The 24,814-nt window shown below is 35.4% G+C and overlaps 3 protein-coding genes across 3 annotated transcripts; 2 read left to right on the top strand and 1 right to left on the bottom strand.

Moving 5' to 3' along the window:
* The first annotated feature begins 230 nt into the window (after nucleotides 1-230).
* On the top strand, nucleotides 231-4,204 carry LOC126892066 (uncharacterized). The gene is made up of 2 exons (XM_050661499.1): nucleotides 231-935; nucleotides 3,784-4,204. The coding sequence occupies exon 2, from the start codon at nucleotides 3,784-3,786 to the stop codon at nucleotides 4,093-4,095; it is 312 nt and encodes a 103-aa protein (XP_050517456.1). The 5' UTR covers nucleotides 231-935; the 3' UTR covers nucleotides 4,096-4,204.
* Nucleotides 4,205-6,830: 2,626 nt separating this feature from the next.
* LOC126891502 (matrix metalloproteinase-18-like) lies at nucleotides 6,831-8,351 on the bottom strand. The gene has a single exon (XM_050660679.1). It carries the CDS (start codon nucleotides 8,349-8,351, stop codon nucleotides 6,831-6,833), a length of 1,521 nt encoding a protein of 506 aa, XP_050516636.1.
* A 6,946-nt stretch (nucleotides 8,352-15,297) lies between these two features.
* On the top strand, nucleotides 15,298-16,554 carry LOC126891501 (uncharacterized). Its single transcript, XM_050660678.1, has one exon. The coding sequence runs from the start codon at nucleotides 15,298-15,300 to the stop codon at nucleotides 16,552-16,554; it is 1,257 nt and encodes a 418-aa protein (XP_050516635.1).
* The last annotated feature ends 8,260 nt before the right edge of the window (nucleotides 16,555-24,814 follow it).

Genomic DNA, 24,814 nt, shown 5'->3' with positions numbered 1-24,814 from the left:
GCCTCTGAAGAAGAACCCTGTAAAAGAACCCTAAGAAGTACACCCTGTCGCACCCTGTAGGGGGTGAGACGTGTTGGCGGCCAGCGGCGTTGAGGCCTCTGAAGAAGAACCCTGTAAAAGAACCCTAAGAAGTACACCCTGTCGCACCCTGTAGGGGGTGAGAATTCGTGTTGGCGGCCAGCGGCCTCTGAAGAAGAATCCCATAGGGTGGGGCCTCCGGGGCGGTAAAAATGGCGTTATGTAACAAAATTAGGCAATGTAGATACGGTGTCGGCAAAAAGCAACGATTTTTTAGTATTATAATTTCATACAAACGAATGCACCCCGCCTGCATTCTACAATGTGCTTTTAGAATTCAAAGAAAAATACGTGAGTACCTCCAAGTAATAAAAATATATTGCAATGTGGACGCTGACGCAACGGCAACTATAAATGTCGTTCCCACGAGTGAACCGGATACATCCACATTCCAATGATGTCATACGTTAATGCACGTGTGGCGAAATGAGTGAACCGCGGGAAATACGCTGACAGTAACTATAAATATTATATGTCGTTCCCACGAGTGAACCGGATACATCCACATTCCAATGATGTCATACGTTAATGCACCAACTATAAATATTATATGTCGTTCCCACGAGTGAACCGGATACATCCACATTCCAATGGTTTGCAAATTACTAGTTAAAGGATGTACAAATTCTATAAATATTATGCACATGTCGTTCCCACGAATTAAGTGCAAATGTTTTTTAATCGTTTGCAAATTACTAGTTAAAAGATGCAATTAAAACGTGAATGTGTTCACGAGGCATTTCCGGAGTAGCTACTATTTAAACTGAAATCGGGGGATAGCCATTTTATAGAGTTTCTGTCAGTCACAAACTACACCAAGTAATCGTTTTGTGAGTGTGATCAATACAACTAAAAAAGTAAGTAAATATTTTTGGTATTTAATTATTTGCTACTTCAGAAGTCTTCTTTTATGTTTTACTGTTGCAATTTTACCTTAAAGACCTGGAGCCTATTTACCTGTAAATGCTTTTTGTTTCAAGTCCTCTTGTGTGTATTCTTATGTAATTTTTGTAAGTTATGAGTGTGGTTTGCGTCCTGGTCCACGTTTATCTTCTATTACGAGCTGTAGAAACTAGTAATGAGTTCCGTGTGCGTCCTGGTCCACGTTTACTTTCTATTACGAGCTGTAGAAACTCATACGTAATGCATCCTATTATATTACTATGATGTTGTAGTTTCTACTGTTTCATCATTTTAATGTTTTTTCATATTTTATGTTTTACTGTTGCGATTTTACCTTAAAGTTCTGAAATCTACATAATAGCGTATTTGTCGATAAATGCTTGTTTGCTTCAAGCCTGTGCATATTCTTAAGTTATGAGTGTGGTTTGCGTCCTGGTCCACGTTTATCTTCTATTACGAGCTGTAGAAACTAGTAATGAGTTCCGTTTGCGTCCTGGTCCACGTTTATCTTCTATTACGAGCTGTAGAAACTAGTAATGAGTTCCGTGTGCGTCCTGGTCCACGTTTACTTTCTATTACGAGCTGTAGAAACTCATACGTAATGCATCCTATTATATTACTATGATGTTGTAGTTTCTACTGTTTCATCATTTTAATGTTTTTTCATATTTTATGTTTTACTGTTGCGATTTTACCTTAAAGTTCTGAAATCTACATAATAGCGTATTTGTCGATAAATGCTTGTTTGCTTCAAGCCTGTGCATATTCTTAAGTTATGAGTGTGGTTTGCGTCCTGGTCCACGTTTATCTTCTATTACGAGCTGTAGAAACTAGTAATGAGTTCCGTTTGCGTCCTGGTCCACGTTTACCTTCTATTATGAGTTGTAGAAACATCCTATTGTATAACTATGATTTTGTAGTTTCCGCTTTTCTACCGGTAAATGCTGTTTGTGTTTCAAGCCCTCATGTGTGTATATTTAGTTATGAGTTGCGTGTGCCTCCTGGTCCACGTTTATTACGAGTTGTAGAAAGGCGTACGTAATGCATCCTATTATTATAGAATAATGATCTTGTAGTTTCTGCTTTTTCATCATTTTAATGTTTTACTGCTGCGATTTTACCTTAAAGACCTGAAATCTACATAATAGCCGGTAAATCATTTTTTTCAAACCTTCATGTGTGTATATTCTTAAGTTATGAGCGTCGTTTGCATCCTGGTCCACGTTTACCTTCTATTACGAGCTGTAGAAACTCGTACGTAATGCATCCTTAAAATCTTTTTAAAATTTCCCCAGAATCTGGGGAAAATTGATTTTCTATCTTACGCTAATACACAGGCTCTTATGGGAGGCGCTGTTGCCAGATGTTGTGAAAGGCTCAGTTTTGCAGTAGATCTGGGGAAATTTTATTTTTGTGTGCTCGTTCCTGTATAGCCCTTATACTGTGATTATGTAGTTTCTGTATGTTTACCAGTTTAATGTTTTGTAATATTTTATATTTTACTGTTACAATTTTACCTCAGCGTAATGCATCCTATTATATTACTATGATGTTGTAGTTTCTACTGTTTCATCATTTTAATGTTTTTTCATATTTTATGTTTTACTGTTGCGATTTTACCTTAAAGTTCTGAAATCTACATAATAGCGTATTTGTCGATAAATGCTTGTTTGCTTCAAGCCTGTGCATATTCTTAAGTTATGAGTGTGGTGTGCGTCCTGGTCCACGTTTATCTTCTATTACGAGCTGTAGAAACTAGTAATGAGTTCCGTTTGCGTCCTGGTCCACGTTTACCTTCTATTATGAGTTGTAGAAACATCCTATTGTATAACTATGATTTTGTAGTTTCCGCTTTTCTACCGGTAAATGCTGTTTGTGTTTCAAGCCCTCATGTGTGTATATTTAGTTATGAGTTGCGTGTGCCTCCTGGTCCACGTTTATTACGAGTTGTAGAAAGGCGTACGTAATGCATCCTATTATTATATAATAATGATCTTGTAGTTTCTGCTTTTTCATCATTTTAATGTTTTACTACTACGATTTTACCTTAAAGACCTGAAATCTACATAATAGCCGGTAAATCATTTTTTTCAAACCTTCATGTGTGTATATTCTTAAGTTATGAGCGTCGTTTGCATCCTGGTCCACGTTTACCTTCTATTACGAGCTGTAGAAACTCGTACGTAATGCATCCTTAAAATCTTTTTAAAATTTCCCCAGAATCTGGGGAAAATTGATTTTCTATCTTACGCTAATACACAGGCTCTTATGGGAGGCGCTGTTGCCCGATGTTGTGAAAGGCTCAGTTTTGCAGTAGATCTGGGGAAATTTTATTTTTGTGTGCTCGTTCCTGTATAGCCCTTATACTGTGATTATGTAGTTTCTGTATGTTTACCAGTTTAATGTTTTGTAATATTTTATATTTTACTGTTACAATTTTACCTCAGTTTTAGTTTTTTATCATTTCAATGTCATCTTTTATGATTTACTGTTGCAATTTTCCTCAGACCTGCAAGAGACAGCGTAGCGTGGTATTCGTTGCTATTCGTGTGTACATTCTTAAGTTATGACTTTCGTGTGTATCCTAGTCCACGTTTACCGGCTATTATGAGTTGTTACAACTCGTATGTAATGTATCCTATTATATAGACATGATTTTGTAGCCGTAGCTTTTTATTACGTCAATGTCTTTTTTCATATTTTCACTGTTGCAATTTTATTATAATTTACTTCAAAATCATGTAATTTTTAATAATAGAATCTGCAATGTAGCAAATGAACTTACATTCGCAATTATTTCAGATGGATCTAAACAAACTAAACAAAGTTTCTGTTGTTAAGAAAGAAGACAAACCGATTACAAAACTACAGCAACTGGAAGTTGACAAACCATATAAAATAATAAACAGTAAAATCGTCAACACTGCATTTGGTCAATCGGTGCTTCTAGAATTAGAGGAAAGTGTGGTGTTCCTACCGAAGCGGGTTACCGAGGACTACGCCCCCTATATAGATCAGTTGAGGACAGAAAAGTACGCTGTCGTATTCAGAGGCCTGGTGAGCACGTCGAGCAAGCTAAATCCTGCAGCGTCATTCGAAATAATTGAAATTTAAAAAAACTGTAAGTAGATTTTTCATATCCAAAATTTTGAAAAATGAATTCTGAGGAAATCGCTATTCTTAGTAGTGAGATAATTAAAAAATTTGATAAAACTGAAAAATTACTTTTTTTAAAAAGCGTTGTTCGGATAGAGAAACAAAAAATTTAATAAAACAAGTTAAAAAACATATATGTTTATGCAATTTAGCTATTAAGGATGGCGATTTAAGTATAGGGACGCTACGAAAACTTCAAACCAATGCAGGGATCCTTAAAAGATTTTTAATTATACTTCAAAATTTAAATTCCGTTGCAGGCGGTGGGTTAAATAATATACGTAGAAGTAAAGCAAAGGTTGTATGGAGAAATATAGCATCAATTTTTCAAAGTAGAGTACAAACAGGAATAATTATTAACAAAGAGCATAAAGATATTTCACAGTTTTTTGCCGATGCTTTTAAAATGTTTCAAAAGAAAATTGAATACAACTTAAAAAGAATGGGCATGTTAAAAGTAAACACTACATTTTGTGGGGAATTTATCAAAAAAGCTGAAGAGGTGGAAATTTTAGAAAGAAAATATTTTAATACTAAAAATGAAGTTATTGATGTGACTACCGATTTAAATTATTGGTTTGAAGTTTACGTTAAAAATATTGTTTTGACCGATTTATCTGAATTCGAGGAATCTCAGAGTGGTTGGGCACTGAATCAAATTATATCTTTAGAAATAAACATTAATAAATTTGAAATGGCTAAAGGAGCCTCATAGTATATTCAATTGCATCCTAAAGTTACCAAAAAACGAGCTTGTATCAATGTTAAGAATAACGACCAGGCTTGTTTTGCTTGGGCCATTGTATCAGCACTATATTCAGTTAACATAAACGCTAACAAAACTACTTCATATCCTCATTACTTCACTGTCCTTAATTTAAAAGGTCTTACATTTCCAGTAACTCTAATAATAAATTACTAAGCGAGTTACAGGTAAATCGACAAACCATAAATGATAATAGGATTCATGATCTTGAGCAATGGCAGAAAAGCATTCAATATGAATCAGATATGAGATCTTTACTAGATAGTAGAGTATCAGAGCTCTCAAAGACTTTGTATGAGTTGGATGAACGTTTATCTTCAGCAGTAAAAGAAATCCAAGATACACTTGCTATATTTAACACATATTTACACCCTTTACTTCAAAGAGTTAAAGCTTTAGAAAGTAGAAATGACGTCGTCCATGGAAAAGGTCCAACTAGTTAACGAGCTACACACAAACCTACTCGAAAAAATTATCCAAGACGATGTACAATAGTCAATAAATTGCTTTATATTGATACTGATGGATTGATTTATGAAACTGAATGTAATGATATATACGAGGAAATGATTAAGCCTGACATTCATAGATTTGATACAAGCGATTATCCCCCAAATAATCCTTGGAATATTCCTTTAGTAAACAAAAAAGTGCCAGGTCTAATGAAAGATGAGAATAACTCGAAAATCATGACTCACTTCGTTGGTCTTCGTTCAAAGCAATATACATATAAAGTGGCTGGGGAGAGAGATGTTAAAAAGTCGAAAGGGGTTAAGATGAATGTTGTAAAGATGAAAATTAACTTTGATGATTATTTGAATTGTTTGAAAAGTTTTCGTGAAACTACTGAAACAAAATCACTTTTTTATGCAACACAGCGTTGTATACAATCTAAATTACATGAAGTTTACAGTATTGAGCAAACTAAAATAGCCTTAAACCCTTTTGATGACAAACGGCACTTACTCTCCAACACTTTTGATACCTTGCCCTAAGGCCACTACAGTATAACACATAGGTGAATTCATTTTTCAGATGTGGAAGATGGAAAGTCTACAGAATTTATGCATAAGCACTATTATCGAAAACATACATGAAATTTCAAAATTTATTAGTAAATCGCCTTTACCATGGGTATTAACGGAGGAAATAGTTCAAAAATTTAGTAAAATTAAATGGATGCAAATTAAAACTAATCCCGTTCCTTATGAACATTTTAAAGTTTGTGACTTTGAGAATCATGATCTAGAATTGAATATTTCACCTGAACTTCGTCAGGCAATTATAGAGTGTCAGGATTTTGAAACTTTTGCACTTAATGACTACTATTGCTTATGGTTTAGGTATTATCAAATACCAAAATATAATTTGCTACTCTGTCGACCATGTTACAGGGTATTTAAAATAATTTTCTCTGAAAAACAAAAATGTCTAAAAGCTAAATCTGATAATTTTCATGTTAGTTGTTTAGCTTCAGACTTACATTTGATATTTAGAAAAAAATCATCCTGGTGTCAAAATGGTTTTTGTGAGGTACTCTTTGAACTAAAGGATAGATATGATTGTGAGGAGGACTTACACAGGAATCGTAATAAAAAAGTAAGATTCTCAGATATTTAAGATGCTAATAAAATTTAAACCTTTTGGTAAAGACGATCTGTATATTTGTATCATTTTCCATATTTTGTACGTTTATACCTGTAAAATGTAAAAAAACTTTCTTGTAAAGTAATTACTTACCTTTTAGTTGTATTGATCACAAAACGTTACTTCGATTAAACGAATACGATTTGCGATTACGATTACTAATAACGAATAAAAGACTTTCTTGTAAAATATGCTTTATTTTTATTTACCTTTTCCCCATACAAAATCCCCAGATCCCCAGATCCCCAGATCCCATTGATGATGGACCCCCAGACATTAATTATTCATAAAATAAATTTACTTTAGATAATAAGGATTTCAGTTGTTTTATTAATCCATTATCAGGACAAGGGATCCCCAACATATTCCAATTAAAAGTACCTTTTTCAATGACACTTCTTGTAAATTCATTAAACTTGTAATAGACGTTGTGCTTTAAGAAATATATATGTCCATCGATGTAATTAAATGCTGATGTAATATCATTTGGTATTCCTGGAAAAACGTCACTTATGCGTCCTCTTGAGATAATGTCTTTATCATTAAATTCAATAAATGAACCATCAAAACAAACAAATATTTTTCCTGAATTTGTTTGGAATAAACCGTTAATACTTCTTGCGTTATTGATTTCAGGTACCATGTTATCTGTATGAATTCTTAAGCTAGGAAATGCTGCTGCATATATACGATTTCTGCTTACACCAATCATATCTCCATTGGAACTTTGAAAAACATGTGTCACGTTCGTAATTCCCCTTGGAAAGTATCTTATAAATTGTTCAGCATTGGTGGGTATCTTTTCATTATTTAAGTCATATTTCCATACCAGATCCTTACTTACTATATACATTCGGTATGTTGGAAATGATGGAGCATACGCTAAAAATATTAAATCTGGATATTCCAATTCACATACATTCGTTATTATATTTTGCTTTGATTTATTAGTCCTAGCTGCTGTGGTTGTCCTAGATCTTTCTGTTGTAGTTGGTGAACTACTCCTAGGTTGAGTTGGAATAGATGCAGATTTACTTTTATGTCCATATAACTTTTCTAAGCCTCTTTTATCATCATCAGTTATGTGAGAAGGAAAGGTTTCATAAAAGGGATACATTACAGCCTTCTTATCGCTACTGTGTGCTAAACCTAAAGCGTGACCAACTTCATGGAGAAGGACTGCAAAGAAATTTGTTCGACCTTCTGCTGTAGAATTTAAACTGAAATCCCATGTTAGATTGCTATTCATATGAATTTCTATGCACCCAGATGTAGGTGGAAAATAAGAATGTGCTAATATACCACTTGTAAATTTAAAAGGACATTCGTCGTTACCCTGACAATTGTATCGAAAATAGTGCTGTTTTGGAACTACTGTTATAGTTATATCCGGATTTGGATCTGGGATTCTCAGATAAGTAAACTTAAATTTTGATGCTTCTTCCCATATTTCAAATACTCTTTTAGTGACTGTCAAAGCTTGAGGGGTTGCTTGTGGAAAATACCATTTTATATCAAATTTTTTCCATGCTGATTTTACAGCGTAAGCATTGTCTCCTTGTGTACATCGTGGTTTCTGCATTAACTCCATCGTTTCTTTATTTAATTTCCCATCTACCGGTAAATTATATCTTTCTTGAAACTGTTCTAGTGTTTCAGTAATATCAGTACTGGCAGTTTCACTTGTGGTGATGTAACCATATTGTTCTAGCCATGACACTGCATTTGTCTCAGTAAAATTTCCACCTAAGCAAAAACTTATGCTGGTTGCGATGAGCAGAACAACTTTATTGATATGCATCTCGAATGATACTAGTTCAAATAAGAAAACATCACTGTGATATAAATAAACCCCACCAGCCAATACTCCTCTTGTAATTTATTTTCATGAAATAAAACAACAGAGATATATTTTACAAGCTTTATTAAATTCTTTCAAGATCATTAGCGATCCTATTTTTACAGAAAAATATAAGTTGCCCTAACGCTATATGTTGTAAAGTATTTCCTTCCTGTGTAAATGTATACAATTTTTGAATTGCGTCTGAAAACGTATAATTATGACTACTAAAACTATTTCGAACAATATTAAGCGTATTATAATAATAATGTGGAAATTCAATAGTCTCTAGCATGGACATATACGGTGTTAAAAGTTCACTATTTGCTTCCACAAGGGTGTTCACTTGCACTTCTGAGAGGCAAAAGTTAATGCCGTGCTTGATTATTTCGAGGAATTTCATGCTGTTGTAGGTTATTTGTCGAATTATGCAATATTCACCACACTGAATTTCAACAGGATCATCAGAGACGGTCACGTTTTCGTGGAAAAAACTTTGCTCATTGAGTTGGGTAATTAATTGTTCCCATTCATAGGCACTGAAAGATATTTTCTGCCATGGCGATTTCCACATAATTACAGCTGGAGTATATGTTCTGGCTGGACTTAGACCACAACCAAGTTGGTATGATCCATTTAACAACTGTGTGTACAGCAGATAATGGGACTCGTTCTTAGCTGCTTCTTCATACTTCTCTAGAAGAGCATCCAGCTCATGATCGTAGTCTTCACATACAGTTGATGTTTCAGATGATGGTGAAAGGGTGACATCATACTCGCTGCCGCTTGAGTATTCAGTATCTTGGGAATACATTTTTACTAGCTAACTGACTGCAACACACTGAGAACGAAAAACGTGTTTCTGCTAATTTTTCAGAATTCCCCCCACCTTTTTAGATGACAGCATCATTATCGATCCAACTATTATGTTTTACATCAAGGCCAAGCCATTTGACGTACATTTTTTTACCTTTACGACGTAAAACTTTTTCAACTAAGTAAATATCAGGATTGGCTGTTTTCTGTAACTCTTCATCGTAAAAGGCTCCTTTGATCGGTGCACCTTGCATGTCTTCGAGCATGTACGTTGCAGGGTTGGTAATATTGATTTTGGTAACTTTGAATAATTCTGTTGTCCAACTTGGAACATATCCCTTGTCGAATAACATTTTGGTTTTGCTGATGCGTACAATATCGCCGACTTTAAATTTTCGGGGACCTGCGATTTTTAAATGCGTAAATTTGTTTTTTAAAATCTCCTTTTCATTGGTTTTGTTCACTTGTGATGGTTTGTACCCCGTTTTTGAATGCTTTGTATTGTTGTATTCAGCCGTAACTGTGGGCAATATGTCAATCCACTTGTAAGTACCGTGTAAGCTGAAATACTTGTAAAGTTTGGATTTCAACGTTCTAATGACGCGTTCAGCCATGGCTGCTTTCATGGTAGTGAAAACAGAATAGTGATTTATTTTATGTTTTTTCATTAAATTTTGAAACTTGTTATTGTAAAATTCAGTTCCCTGATCCGACTGCAGATTTTTCGGTGTTCGTTTGCTGTGTGCGAGGATATCCGAAAATGCTCGAGTCAGCTCCTCACCCGTCTTTGTCTTTAATGGACGAGTCCACAGATATTTCGAAAAACAATCAATAACAACTAAAATTAATTTAAAATTTCTATTGTTATGAGAATGAGGTCGCATTTCAGCCAAGTCCATCTGCCATAAATCGTCTAAGCCTTTGACTATTGTACGTCGTCTTGGATAATTTTTTCGAGCAGGTTTGTGTAGCTCGTTAACTAGTTGGACCTTTTCCATGGACGACGCCATTTCTACTTTCTAAAGCTTTAACTCTTTGGAGTAAAGGGTGTAAATATGTGTTAAATATAGCAAGTGTATCTTGGATTTCTTTTACTGCTGAAGATAAACGTTCATCCAACTCATACAAAGTCTTTGACAGCTCTGATACTCTACTATCTAGTAAAGATCTCATATCTGATTCATATCGAATGCTTTTCTGCCATTGCTCAAGATCATGAATCCTATTATCATTTATGGTTTGTAGATTTACCTGTAACTCGCTTAGTAATTTATTATGTTTTCTGCCTTTCACCTTTTTTGCATCAGACATCTTCACTCTACCTAAACTGTTTACGTTCTAACGCAATATTCTTTGTACAATAGGTTTTATGCAACTCGTCCATCAATTGACTCTTTAGACAATTTTATTATTTTCGACGTATTCTTCTACTACCTTAAGACGATTTTCTAAATCATGTGAATTAAGATCCGTTGTTTTAATCTTTTTTTCCATTTCCAACGATTTCAACATATTTTGTGCGCTTTGGTGAGCAGCATCTGTAACGTTCTTATTCATTTCACGTTTAAATAAATCTAGGTCATTTCTAAACTCGTGTACTTGTTTCGACAAATCGGATATTTTTGCAGCATTCACTTTGTTCTCATCAAGCAACAAATTAATTTTTTTATTAGAATCACTTTCTACTTTACTTATGGTGTCTGAGATTTTTTGTTCAAGTTGAACATGTTTTGCATTATATTCTTTGCGCAACAAATTAAACTCTTTTCTTACAAAAGACTTGACATGAACAATGCGACTATCTACGAATTTCTTGTTGGAAAGATCTGTATCAGCTACAGGAGGATTCCGTTGCATATCCTTCTTTACTGCATGTATTTGGTTTTGTACATCCAAAATAGATTGTTTTAAGCCTTCACGTAGCTTTTTAACAGCTTGTTCATTAGAACGATAATGATGGCGACCAAACTTGTCAACATTCATATTGGAAATGATGCTACAATAATCTGATCTAACGTTAATATATAATATCTGCTTCACGTAATTCGTTGATAATGGCAACAATTTCGTTATTGAGGGATGCGGTGTTTCCTGCTTTTTGCTCAGCCATCAACAATTTGAGGCGCTCACAAAGTTCGTTTGGGTCATCCCAATACACATATTGCACATGATCATCGCTGTCTTCCCAATGTGTCGGTATTCCTGAGCCAACCTCCTCCCTACCAGATACTGTATTACGACGAAATGATTTATTCAGGTCAGGTTTAAGAAGTGATTTATTAAGATTAGGTTTAATAATTTCATTCCACTTATAGGTTTTGGTTCCCTTTAGTGTACCATTCAGTTTTTTATGAGCATTGGTTAATTCCAGCAATGTAATATATCGTTTCACATCGTCCTCAGTGTAATAATCAGGTTCTTTGTAAAATATTAATTCATATAGCCCGCGAGTTCCAACAACATAGTCTCCTTTCGCCACAATCCAACCATTATGGGCGAAATCAATAACAGTTTTTCCAAGTTTCCATTTAGAGGTTACAGGATCATGAGTAGGACCGTATACTCTATCTATTTTATCTGAATACTGCCAATGGTCTTTCACATAAGGATGAATTAGATGATGGTATTTTTCTAGGTAATCTTGAAATTCTTGTTCGGATACCTTATCTTGCGATTGGTTTGTTTCTATGCTATCTTCGTATTCTTCATCGGATTTATCGCTGAATACCTCTTCATCGCTGATAAATGATGTATTTTTTATGGTGCTAATATCTTCTTTTTTAATTTCTTCTTCTTTTTCCATTGGTTCTTCTTTTTTAATCGACTCCGTTTTAACGTTAGCATTGTATTGCGATGTTTTTAGAACACTGGTTATGGGTTTAAACATTTTTTTCAAAGTTTCATCCTCCTCCGATTTACCTAGTTTTAACGCTAAATACTTTTTGCGAATAGCTCTAGCTAATTCCGCAACTTTGCGCTTGCGTAGAAGCACTTGTTTGTCCAACATGCTTTTATATAATGCAGGTGTCTCAGCCACGTCTAAACTTTTATAAACTTGTCGAAACCTTTACGATAGCGTCCGTTAGAAATATCAAAATCCTTAACAATAACAAATGTACCATACTTGTCCTTCCAACATTCAGAACAAAATTGTTTAAATTGCTCAAATGTCATGTCAGGAGAGACGTGATCGTCAAAGACGTGTTTTAAATTGAGCTCATCCTGTTTAAACAATACAATAAGGTTAGCATTATCACGTAGGAGTTGTTTGCCTGCTCGACTGTAGGATTGACATAGGTATGCACAATCGATATTTTTATGTCTCCCCATACAGTAATATTCACGTATTGTTTGTTGCGGATCCGTTGATACATCATCAAATATGAATACAGAATTTGGTTTGGCTTTACCAGGACTTATTACGGCATCATTATCTTTATATGGGAAATAGCCCACCTCCTTCACAGATGCTAACACTTCCTTCAAAAATTGATACTTGGGTTGAAACAACGATTTTGAATAAACGTAAACATTTTGAAATTTAGCGCCATTCGGGTCAAACAATAATGCCAACATAGCATTAGTCTTTCCACATCCGCTTGGGCCGCATATGATAGCACGAAAAGAATGTGGTAGCAATGCACCATGTTTACTGGTTCTTGTCACGTTATCGACAAAATCTAAGTTTTCCACTGCTAGTGTCTTGTCTTGTTGAACAACCTTCATCTTGTGATCGAGATGAATTTTATGCACTTGGTTATATAAAAAGCAATTTTGTGTGAAACGATTCATTTCAATGTTGGTTGTTCAAGGTGAAGGAGTTTTAAATTCTATAATCAATAGTCTACCATTTGAATTGCACGCTCCTGGCTACCACTATCTAGGACCTGGAACTAAATTACAGAAACGTCTAGCACGAGGAGATCCTGGGATAAATCCATTAGATCAGGCTGCGAGAGATCACGATATAGCATACTCTCAAAGTAATTCCTTAAAAGATCGACATAAAGCAGATTGGGTGTTGGAAAATAAAGCGTGGGAACGAGTTAAAGCAAAAGACGCATCTTTGGGTGAAAAAACCACTGCCTGGTTAACTACTACAGCGATGAAAGCCAAACGAAAACTAGGTATGGGTGTGAAACGTGGTAAAGGCGTTAGATCATTTAAGCGACACGTGCTGCAACCAATTATCAGAAGATTGAAACGTACTCCTCCAGCACCAAATCTGCGTAAATCAGCCCTACTTGCACTTGCAGCAGCTAGAACGGCCGTTAAAAACGTAGGTGGGAAAAAAAATGTGCGGGTTCCAAGAATTATTCCATTTGAACCAAAATCAGGTGGTATTTTACCTTTAATCCCTATCTTTGCAGGCTTATCAGCTCTCGGCTCTTTAGCGGGAGGTGCGAGTGCCATTGCCAAGACAGTAATCGACTCAAAGAATGCTCAAAAGAAACTGGAAGAAGATAAACGTCATAATAAAGCAATGGAACATCTAGGCAAAGGTTTATACCTACGAAAAAACGCTAAAGGTGGCTTTGGATTATACTTGAAGAAGTCAAAAAACTCCCGCTGAAGCTACCTAATAGACCTCTAACCAATGTGGACTTGAATAAATTTGCTAAACAATTAAAAATTTCAAATTTTCGTGGAGTTTTTATGCGGGACAATTTACCTCAAGCCCCCCGTAAACACGAATGTGCTATTATTAATCTTGATATTTCCAAGAACCCTGGTACACATTGGGTAGCTTACCGAAAGATAAATAACAACATAGAATACTTTGATTCATATGGTTGCTTGAAGCCACCGCGGGAACTAGCATCATATTTGAGTGGTGGACGAATTTTCTATAATAACGACGCATACCAAACTTATAACCAAATTAACTGTGGACATTTATGCTTAAAGTTTCTCTACAATGGAACCATCTAACGACATCTTGAGGCGTGCCACATGCATTTTTATGGAAAATATAACGAGCGGTGTTTGGTATAAACTACCCCACGATATTCGTCTCGCACTAGGAGATCATTTACCTTGCAAGAAAGATCATAATAAACATGAATGGGGTGATGTTTGCGGCAATATGAAATCTACATGTGTATTGTGCGGTGTCTATGAGAGCGGTATCTATGAGCAAAATGTAAATAAGACAAAACCATGTAACAGTATAATAAGAAAAATAAAGAAATTTTTACCATAATATATTGATATTTAACTTACTACACCCTATATTAAGTATCAGTCATGTCTCGATTGTTAACCTTGACAAGTACTACAAACGAATTTTCGTTTACTCCTCAAGTGCCTCTTGTACTTGATCCACTTCAGCAGTATTATGTAGCAGTGTTGGGATTTCATACATTTAATTCCATCCCAAACATCGATGGTGAAAAATTTTATTTCTATGAGCAAAATGACCGTAAAAAGTTGCGTCATATCGACATTCCATCCGGATGTTATGAAATTACCGATATCGAAGCGTACATTCGAAGTGCACTACACACTAAATACAATTCAGTTCAGCAGTTCACTTTAAGACCGAACAACAATACGCTTAAATGTGAAATTTTCTGTCAAGAGCATACCATTACTTTCGAGAAAAATGATAGTCTTGGTAAATTATTGGGTTTCTCCTCAAATAGAATATTGGCGCCAGGTACACTGCATTCTTCAGATCAACCTGTAAACATTATAAAAGTATCGAGTCTACTTTTTGAATGCAACATTACCGAAGGAGCCTTCTACGAGGACAGACCTGCGCACACTATTCTACATTTTCCACTTAGTGTTGATCCGGGGTTTGCTATTGATGAACGTCCTCATAACCCTATATACATACCAGTAAGCAGCAGCATACGTGAAATTACCAAAATTACCGTTAGTGTAGTCGATCAAGAATTAAGACCAGTCAACTTTAGAGGAGAGAAAAGTACTCTGCATTTGGATTTTAAGGAACGATAGATGGGTTTAGATATAAAACACAACTCTACACATCCATATTCATTAGTCTCACACGGATCCTGCATGGGACGTGACGTGTCTGCTGACAATAAAGTTTTTCTTGTTTCCATTGGATTACGGCTGAAGAATGCCAAAACGCCACTATATTCGACGCCAGGTTCATCAGCAGGAACCACATATTTTCGATCTTTACCAAAAACCTCGGTTCGACGATACTATTAGAAAAGAAGAATTTCGTACATATACACCTTACATCAAGTCATTTAATAATAGTGATGTTGTCGAGTTTATCATAAATCAATCAGATGCATTTTTTGCGATACACGACACACTTTTAGAAATTAAAGGAAGTATCAAGAAAGCTGGTAATGGAACTGTTTCTCTTGCGCCGAATGCTGGATCCTTCTTGTTTGATACCTGTACATACATCCAAAGTTCACATGACATGGAAATAGTTCGAGATCCAGGTGTAGTCAGCACTATTCGCAGTTTGTTGTGTTATACACCTGAAGATTCCAAATTTCTCAGTACTGCAGGATGGAACTATCCGAATTATCCACATTTAACAGGGGACGCCTTTAGTTTACTGATTCCAATCAAACATATTTTCAACATTTTCAACGATTACACTAAATTAACCTATGGTCGTCAAGTGTTTCGCTTTGTTCGAGCGCGTAATGATAAAGATTGCATTGTTGTCCAAGAACCTACTGGTTCCACGACGGTAACAACAGTATCATTAACCATCGCCAGCATGGAACTCAAGGTCAAACATGTCTTTCCCAATGATGATGTGAAAATCGAATTAATGACTCCGATTAAGAATAATACACCGATAACCATACCTTTCCGTAAATGGGAGCTCAATGAACTACCTTCACTTACGGCAGGATCTCGACGAGAGATATGGAGTGTAAAGACAACTTCAGCTGTTGAACGTCCACGCTACGTTATTGTAGCTTTTCAAACTTCTAAACGAGATGATATTCACGCTGATCCGACGCTATTCGATCACATTAGAATGTCCAGCGTACGAGTGGTTATTAATGGTGACTATTGGCCTAACGAGAGAATGCAATTGGATTTCACAAAAAATGATTACGCTATAGCTCACTACAATTATACTGAATTCTTTCCCAGTTATGCTCGTTCGCTAACAAAACATCCCATCTTAGATTACTCTGCATTTAAAAGATATGCTTTGTTTGTTTTTGACTGTTCCAAGCAGGATGATACATCGTTTAGATCCGGAACTGTCGATGTTAAGTTGGAAATCGAAGCAGATGAAGGTTTTCCAGCAGGTACTCGAGCTTACTGTTTAATTGTTCACGACAGCCTACTCGAATACTTTCCACTAACTGAAGTTGTCAAAAATATAATTTAAATAGGGCAATCTACAACTATGTCTTTCAGTATTGATCGCAACATCATGAGGATCGCATTAGTTGACATACAAGGATTCACCGTAGATGGGTGGTTTGTACCCAAAGAGCTTACCATTGAAATTGGCCATAAACGATGCCATTACATATTTACGTCTCCACAACCGTTTGCTACATTGAGTAATAAAGATAAGAAGACTGTATCTTACTTGGAGAGACACCTGCACGGTCTTCGGTATTCCAATGGGGATGTTGAATATTCAAAAATAAATGAAATACTAGAATCTAAGTTGTTGTATGCAGCTGATTACATCTACGTTCGCGGAGAACAAAAAGTGGAATTTTTACAAAAGAAATGTCATATTTTTGGAGTTTTTCCCACCATTATTGATGTTTGTAAATTTGATGATACACCCCTTGATACTGGAAACTTTATTCAGAATGCCAATCCTTGTCACACAACTGGACTATTTTCCTGCACCGAGAGAAATGTGGATCACCTTCGCCAATGGTTTTGTGAAAAAATATTACCTATGTAAATTAGGTTTTTGAATAAAAGATTAAAAGTATTGTTTTAGTTTTATTTAAAAAAACACTGCCTTCCTTTTTTACATATTTATTTTAATGCAAGATGATTCACATTTGCGACTTACAAAAAATTTTATAATGATATTAACAGCTAGAAATACATTTATTACTAATATTATTGTTAACAGTATAATCGATGAACCATATTGGATGATGTCATCATCATTATTAGTTTTGCTCCATTTTGAATCACTTTCAGTGTTATTTGGGGATATTAACTTGATCTTGTAGAATGCTCCTCCCGACTTTGGTATCGTTTTGAAAAATACTGGAAGCTGGCCATAATTCACCACTTCATGATCCATTAGAGTCCATTCAGTTCGATTACAATCAGTTTTTACATCGTTAAAACATATCGCTATGTTCTTAACATTGTTTGGAACGTTTGTATAAAGGACATTGTTAACAATAGCTGTGAGAATGATAAACGATGCCGTTAATTGAGACATCTTGCTGGTTGAATTCTTTTTAATGGGTATTGTGTTTTTGGTAGTTTTCTTGTAGACAAATGAAACTCTGCAAATCGTTTTTCAATTGCGGTTCTATCTTCGTACCACTGTATATCCGCTTTCAACTTTTGTATTTTTTCGCAAAACTCTACCAATCTACACTGCACGGAAGACATTGATGAAATGAAGCATCTTTTACTTAAACTAATATATAAATATACATATATATTAATTTTATATTTGTTTGAAATTTTCCTTAGTCCTGACCTGTTCCTAATAAAATATTTATGTGTTAAATAGTATGTGCATCTTAATTGGAATTTCCTGCAAGCGTCATTATATTTTCTGCATCTGTTTATTACTAATTATACAATAAACGCAATCGTGGGAACGACATAATATTTATAGAATTTGCTACCATATTGCGTCAGCGTATTTTCCCACATTGCAAGCGTCGTGAACATAAGTTTTAATTACATCCTTTAGTAATTTGCAAACCATTGGAATGTGGATGTATCCGGTTCACTCGTGGGAACGACATATAATATTTATAGTTGGTGCATTAACGTATGACATCATTGGAATGTGGATGTATCCGGTTCACTCGTGGGAACGACATATAATATTTATAGTTGGTGCATTAACGTATGACATCATTGGAATGTGGATGTATCCGGTTCACTCGTGGGAACGACATATAATATTTATAGTTACTGTCAGCGTATTTCCCGCGGTTCACTCATTTCGCCACACGTGCATTAACGTATGACATCATTGGAATGTGGATGTATCCGGTTCACTCGTGGGAACGACATATATAGTTGCCGTTGCGTCAGCGTCCACATTGCAATATATTTTTATTACTTGGAGGTACTCACGTATTTTTCTTTGAATTCTAAAAGCACATTGTAGAATGCAGGCGGGGTGCATTCGTTTGTATGAAATTATAATACTAAAAAATCGTTGCTTTTTGCCGACACCGTATCTACATTGCCTAATTTTGTTGCATAACGCCATTTTTACCGCCCCCGGAGGCCCCACCCTATGGGATTCTTCTTCAGAGGCCGCTGGCCGCCAACACGAATTCTCACCCCCTACAGGGTGCGACAGGGTGTACTTCTTAGGGTTCTTTTATAGGGTTCTTCTTCAGAGGCCTCAACGCCGCTGGCCGCCAACACGTCTCACCCCCTATGACGACAGGGTGTACTTCTTAGGGTTCTTTTATAACGACAGGGTTCTTCTTCAGAGGCCCCAACGCCGCTGGCCGCCTCATTGCAACACGTCTACTTCTCACCCCTATGACGACAGGGTGTACTTCTTAACGACAGGGTTCTTTTATAACGACAGGGTGTACTTCTTCTTGTACATCACCAGAGGCTACTTCTACGGCCTCAACGCCATCCTAGCCATCAAGCTGGCCGCCATCTTGGATCTCAGATTCTCATATCTCTACTACTGTGGTTGTCCAGCAACAAGAGATCCACATTATTTTTAGAAGGCCGGAGTTGATTTTTAAAATGTTCAAGAAATAACTAAAAATCATCTTGCATCCATCCAGATCCGTTAGCTGCTCCAATGGATCCAAATGGCTCGTCACGAATAAAATGATCATTAAAACGCTTTCGCGGGAATAGAAACGTCGGGGAATGCAATTTGCTAACGCATTACCAGCTAACGCTATGGTGACTAAAGTGCCTCTTTCTGCGGAAGTCGTGGCGCTGATCTGTTTTTGACCTCATCTTGCAATAGATAGATCTGGTTTTTGTACAGTGGTTATTCCTGATTCATCGACATTCCAGATGTCCTTTGCTTACAGATGGTATTTATCGAGTAAAGAAGTATAATTTTTGAAAAATATTTCCACGTTGGTTGTCAACTTGAAAAAACTTGAAAAAAATTAACTCATTCTGTAAACTGAATTGCGTTACACATATTTAGATTTTAAGACACTTTGCACAGTGTCTTTATCATCAAAAATTACATATCTTCATTAGACGAGGCTTATTTGGATTGGACTTCCCAACCCTAACTACTTTCAAAACTTTTGCTGTATCAATTCCAACTAATTCTAAAATTTCAATTGTTTTTTCCGGTCTTCATTTATTCTTATTTTGAGATCTTCAGATTTAGATTCTTCTACATTACCTAATATTAAATTTGAAGCACTTACAATTCTTTCTTGCACTTCAGTTAAAATAGTATCTGTATTTTCTTCAGAAAGTGCATTCTTTTTTCCAAGCGCTTAACCGTCTCTCTAACGATTCAATCTCAGTTGACATTGATTCAATCCCTCTGGAAAACATAGTAGGTACACTTTTGAAAATAAGACGGCATTATTGTTCTGAATTGTGAAGGTGCTCAGTGTATTTTTTATTACTATGATATGTCGTATGGCAACTGTCACAGTTAATAATTTTATCGTTATCCTTAAAATCCAATTTACATGCTGAACATTTGTTATCAGCGATTATAATACTTTTATTAGTAAATTCACTACACTACTAGAACCTAAATGAAATTCTAACATTTTTTTCTATTTTTTTAACAACAATCAATTAGTTCAATGAGGATAATAAAAAAAATTCAACTGGCTTGTAGTTGCAATAATTTTAGAAAAAAAAATCGATGTGACGATTTTCCCGTTTTATTACAATTCACTGAATGACCACCCAAATTCCAATATGAAAATAAACACGTGACATTTGTGTAAAACTTAACCTCCAATATTGATATAATTGCAATAACTCTTGAAAAGCTAAACCAATGTAATATCTTTCTGTGTTATACAGGGTGTCCCGAAAAGATTGGTCATAAATTATACCACAGATTCTGGGGTCAAAAATAGGTTGATTGAACCTCACTTACCTATATACAATAGTGCACACAAAAAAAGTTACAGCCTTTTGAATTTACAAAATGAAAATCGATTTTTTTTTTCATATATTGAAAACTCTCGGAGATTTTTTATTGAAAATGGACATGTGGCATTTTTATGGCAGCAACATCTTAAAAAAAATTTAAGAAAAATTTGTGCACCCCATAAAAATTTTATGGGAATTTTGTTCTCTTAAACCCCCCCCCCCCCAAGCTTTTGTGTACGTTCCAATTAAATTATTATTGTGGCACCATTAGTTAAAAACATTATTTTTAAAACTTTCTTGTCCCTTAGTACTTTTTCGATAAGCCAGTGTTTATCGAGATATGAGTATTTGTCGAATCCACCACATATTTTTATATGGTTACGTACGATTATAGAGACCTGTTAATAATCTGAAAATTTATTTATAATTTAAATTTTTAGGTATATTTTGAAAAAGAAGCTACATCTCGATAAAAGGTGACTTATGAAAAAAAGACTAAGAGGCAAAAGTTTTAAAAACACTGTGTTTAACTAATGGTACCACAATAATAGTTTAAGTGGAACGTACACAACCATTTGTGGGGTTTAAAGGAACAAAATCCCCATAAAATTTTTACGTAAATATATTAAAAAAGCAGCAGCATCTCAATAAAAACTGGCTTATCGAAAAAATACTAAGAGGCAAAAAAGTTTTAAAAACGTTGTTTGGGTACCACAATATGGAACCACAATAATGAATTAATTGGAACGTACACAAAAGTTTGGGGGGGTTTAAGGGAACAAAATCCCCATAAATTTTTTATGGGGTGGACAAATTTCACGATAATTTTGTTTTAAAATGTTCCTGCCGTAAGAATAATATATGTCCAGTTTCAATAAAAAATCTCTAATAGTTTTGGATATATTGAAAAAAATCTATTTTCATTTTGTAACTTCAAAGGGCTGTAACTTTAACTTTTTTTATAGCACATTTGTACTAAGGTAAGTTAGGTTCAATCGAACTATTTTTGACCCCATAATGTGTGGTATAATTTATGACCAATCTTTTCGGGACATATATTACAATGTATATTACAATTTACTGAATCAGTTGGCAACAAATAACTTATATGTATATTTTAACCACACAAATGTTTACTCGCACTCACATTGACGGCCGCCTCAATACGATTTTACCTCTCATTGTTAATAATTAAAAATAACAGCTTAGTAATAAATTAATGACACAAATTTCTTAAGGATCATGTGGGGGACTTTTAACTTTGATTTAGTCGCTTTCATAATAATAATTTTTAACTGAGTTATTAAGTCTTGAAAATAGCCATTTTTGCTTTTTTCAAATTTTAAATTGCTTATAACTCGAAATCAACTTTAGAGAAAAATTACGAGACCTTTTTTGTTCCGAATGGTCCAGAAAACCTAAAAGAATATTTCTGAGTCAAAAATATTGATTCTTGCAATTAAAAAAAATATGTAAACAAATTGGGGCCACTTTATGATTGTGCAAAAAAATCTCATGGAAATATTTTTTCCAAAGAAGCCTTGTCTAAATCATCATACGTAGGAAAAAAATATAAGAAAAATAAAATATGTTAGATAAAATTAAAGGGAAGGGAGCGCAGGTTAAAGGATGCAAAGATACATTTTTTTGCAGACTTACCTCTTTTGTGTCAAGTATATTTCCAAAATCGGACAATTTGAAGAACTTTCCATGAATAGGTGTATATTATCAGCCTTGACGTCCAAATGTACAATACCCTTGTCTGCCAAGAACTTAAGGGCAACGCAGATGTCATGGATAGTCAAAATAGACCATCTCTGATAAGTTACTTGTGTGATTAATATAGTCTGCCAGACTCGTTTGGGACAGTTGCACCACGTTATGTACCACGTGTTCCTCCTCCCATGCCATAAGGTATTTTATAATGTGGGAGTGACACCCCACTTTTTCAAAAAATTTTATCTCGATAAACTTCGCCGCATCCGAAACTTCATGGGATTGGATTTTTTTGATGGCATATTTTTTATTGTCAAACTTGTGGGTACCTTTGAAAACTTGACCAAATCCTCCTTCCCCTAACAGAACAAGGGAAGAAAATATTTGGTCAAGGTACGTTTCTTCTTTCAACTGATAATAATTGTGATCCAGGGTCACTAAAATCAATCAAATATTCAATTAATTTTAACTCAGCAAACATTTTCATCTTGGAAACATGCCTTTAGGTGCCGTCATTTGGGAAAGTACTTATTTGCATATTATGGTGCATGTAAAAATGGTCTAAGAACCGACTTTAAAGTTGGTGATTGGTTAGTGATATTAAAATTTATTACTTATTCTAAAGCGAAAACCGAAATAACTCATTTTATGCAAATTTGTCAGTTACGAGGTCCTGCCTTTCCGCCGTCGATATGTAATCGTCTTTTCCGCACTGGTACAATCACCATGTGCCCAACATTGACACATTAGACATTTAATCCACTGTTCGCCCGTCACTGATCATTGTTCGTTGCAGAACATGCACGTTACATCCGATTCATCAGGTTTTTGTCCTGGTCCTACAACCAATCCGGTTGAAGAGACTGATTTCAGAGGCAAATTATTTTCTTCTTCAAATGAAGGTTCCTTGTGTATGTCAAAATCTAATTGTCTCTTGACCTGAGAGCTAGGTTTATGCTTTTTACACTCTTTCTGCAAGCTTTTTTTATTTTCAGCCTCGAAATTCTTCGAAAATTTTGTTCCAGTCTTCTTCTATTTTTTTTTGCGTCTTTATGTGTCTGATTTTTTTCCTGACTGAACCTTTTTACTAATTTCTGCATCTAAGTTTGCTGTATGAGGAGACGAATTGATTATGACCGACTGCAGGGCGTGCGGCATCTTCCAGATGATTTTTTTATTAGTTTGGGCACAGGCAAGATTTGAAAGGGCTTGTGTAAACTGGAGAAGGATATGAACGAGAACTTGATGATGGATATGGCAGAGGTAGAACAGGAGTTTCTACCAACTAAGTTGAGGTGGACGCATGTTCGTGTATAACCCATTAAAGAGAATGTGTCACCAGTTGAGAAGATTCAGGATTTTACTCATCAAGTGTGTTGTTCGAAGAAGTTTCAATAGGATTATCAGATTTATAGCCGTTATCATCTAGATCAATAGGCTTCTCTTTTTCGGCTTCTGCCATGAACTCGGCATCATAAAACTTGTTTCCATACAGTGGAAAAATTCCACCTTGTCTTTAACCTATTGATGGTTATTTCTGCCATTTGACACTTTATGGAGGCCTTGCCAAACAGCTCCATTACGTTGAATGCTGTTAGAGGGCGTTGGTTTATTAAAAGCAATTGCCTAACCTCCTGACCATAAAGCCGATGCCGCACTGCAGGATGCTAGATGGTGGCTTGGATGGTGGATTTTAAAGGTGGATGGTGGAGGGTCGCTGCATCCTGGACGCAGTGAAAAGAGTGAAATGAAGTCAGTATCCAACTGACTGCTGAGGAGACATCATGCCTCTCTCTAAAGTTGCGAAAAGAATGGGACTATCTTCGGCAATTATAATGGCATATAATGCAAAAAAAATTTTGTCATTATTTTATTACTAAGCTGTTATTTTTAAGTAATAATAATGAGCGCCAGTACGTATTAGGCGGCCGTCTATGGTGAGTGCGAGAGAGATGCCATTCCGGCAGTCCAATGGGGCATCTTACTCGCACTTAGCCGCACTCAATACGATCTTACGGCTTATTATTAATACTTAAAAATAACAGCTTAGTAATACATTAATGACATGTTTCTTCAGGATCATGTAGGGAGGGCTTTAAACTTTAATTTCACACTGCCTGGACTTTCATAATAATAATTTTTAACCGAGTTATTAAGTCTAAAAATGGCCATTTTCGCGTTTTTAAAATTTTAAATTGCTTATAACTCGAAAACCATCAGCTTTAGAAAAAAATTACAAGAGACCTTTTTTATGCAGAATGGTCTAAAAAAGTTAAAAAAGATTTGTCAGAACCAAAAATAATATTTTTTTCAATTTGATTAAAAAAAATTGTTAAAAAAAATTTGGACCACTTTTCTTGTGGGCGACTTCTTGAACCTTATTCTGGTGTGTATTACAAATGTGATTATGCAAAAAATTATTGCCCTTCATGTATAAACAGCCCACGCTTTCTCAACAGCCCAAGCGATTTATTACGCTTTCCTCCATATATGTAATATATTTATAGCGAGGCTACCCGGATGGGTTATCAAACACGACTGATATGGGTGGATAGACGCCTGGCGGACCACCGGATGGGTAGATGGTAGTGGGAGGCCACTGCGGCTACCGTCGTTGTATTATTCGTAGTATAAGTAGCTGGATGGTC

This window comes from Diabrotica virgifera, chromosome 9, assembly GCF_917563875.1.
Source record: "Diabrotica virgifera virgifera chromosome 9, PGI_DIABVI_V3a".
In the NCBI taxonomy this organism is placed as follows: Eukaryota; Metazoa; Arthropoda; class Insecta; order Coleoptera; family Chrysomelidae; genus Diabrotica; species Diabrotica virgifera.
The sequence above is the reverse complement of the archived record's forward strand: the minus strand, read 5'-3'. Positions and strand labels throughout refer to the sequence as shown.

Excerpts from the sequence above, each read along its gene's own strand:
- LOC126891501 (XM_050660678.1), top strand. The coding sequence starts at position 15,298 with ATGCCAAAACGCCACTATATTCGACGCCAGGTTCATCAGCAGGAACCA.
- LOC126892066 (XM_050661499.1), top strand. The coding sequence starts at position 3,784 with ATGGATCTAAACAAACTAAACAAAGTTTCTGTTGTTAAGAAAGAAGAC.
- LOC126891502 (XM_050660679.1), bottom strand. The coding sequence starts at position 8,351 with ATGCATATCAATAAAGTTGTTCTGCTCATCGCAACCAGCATAAGTTTT.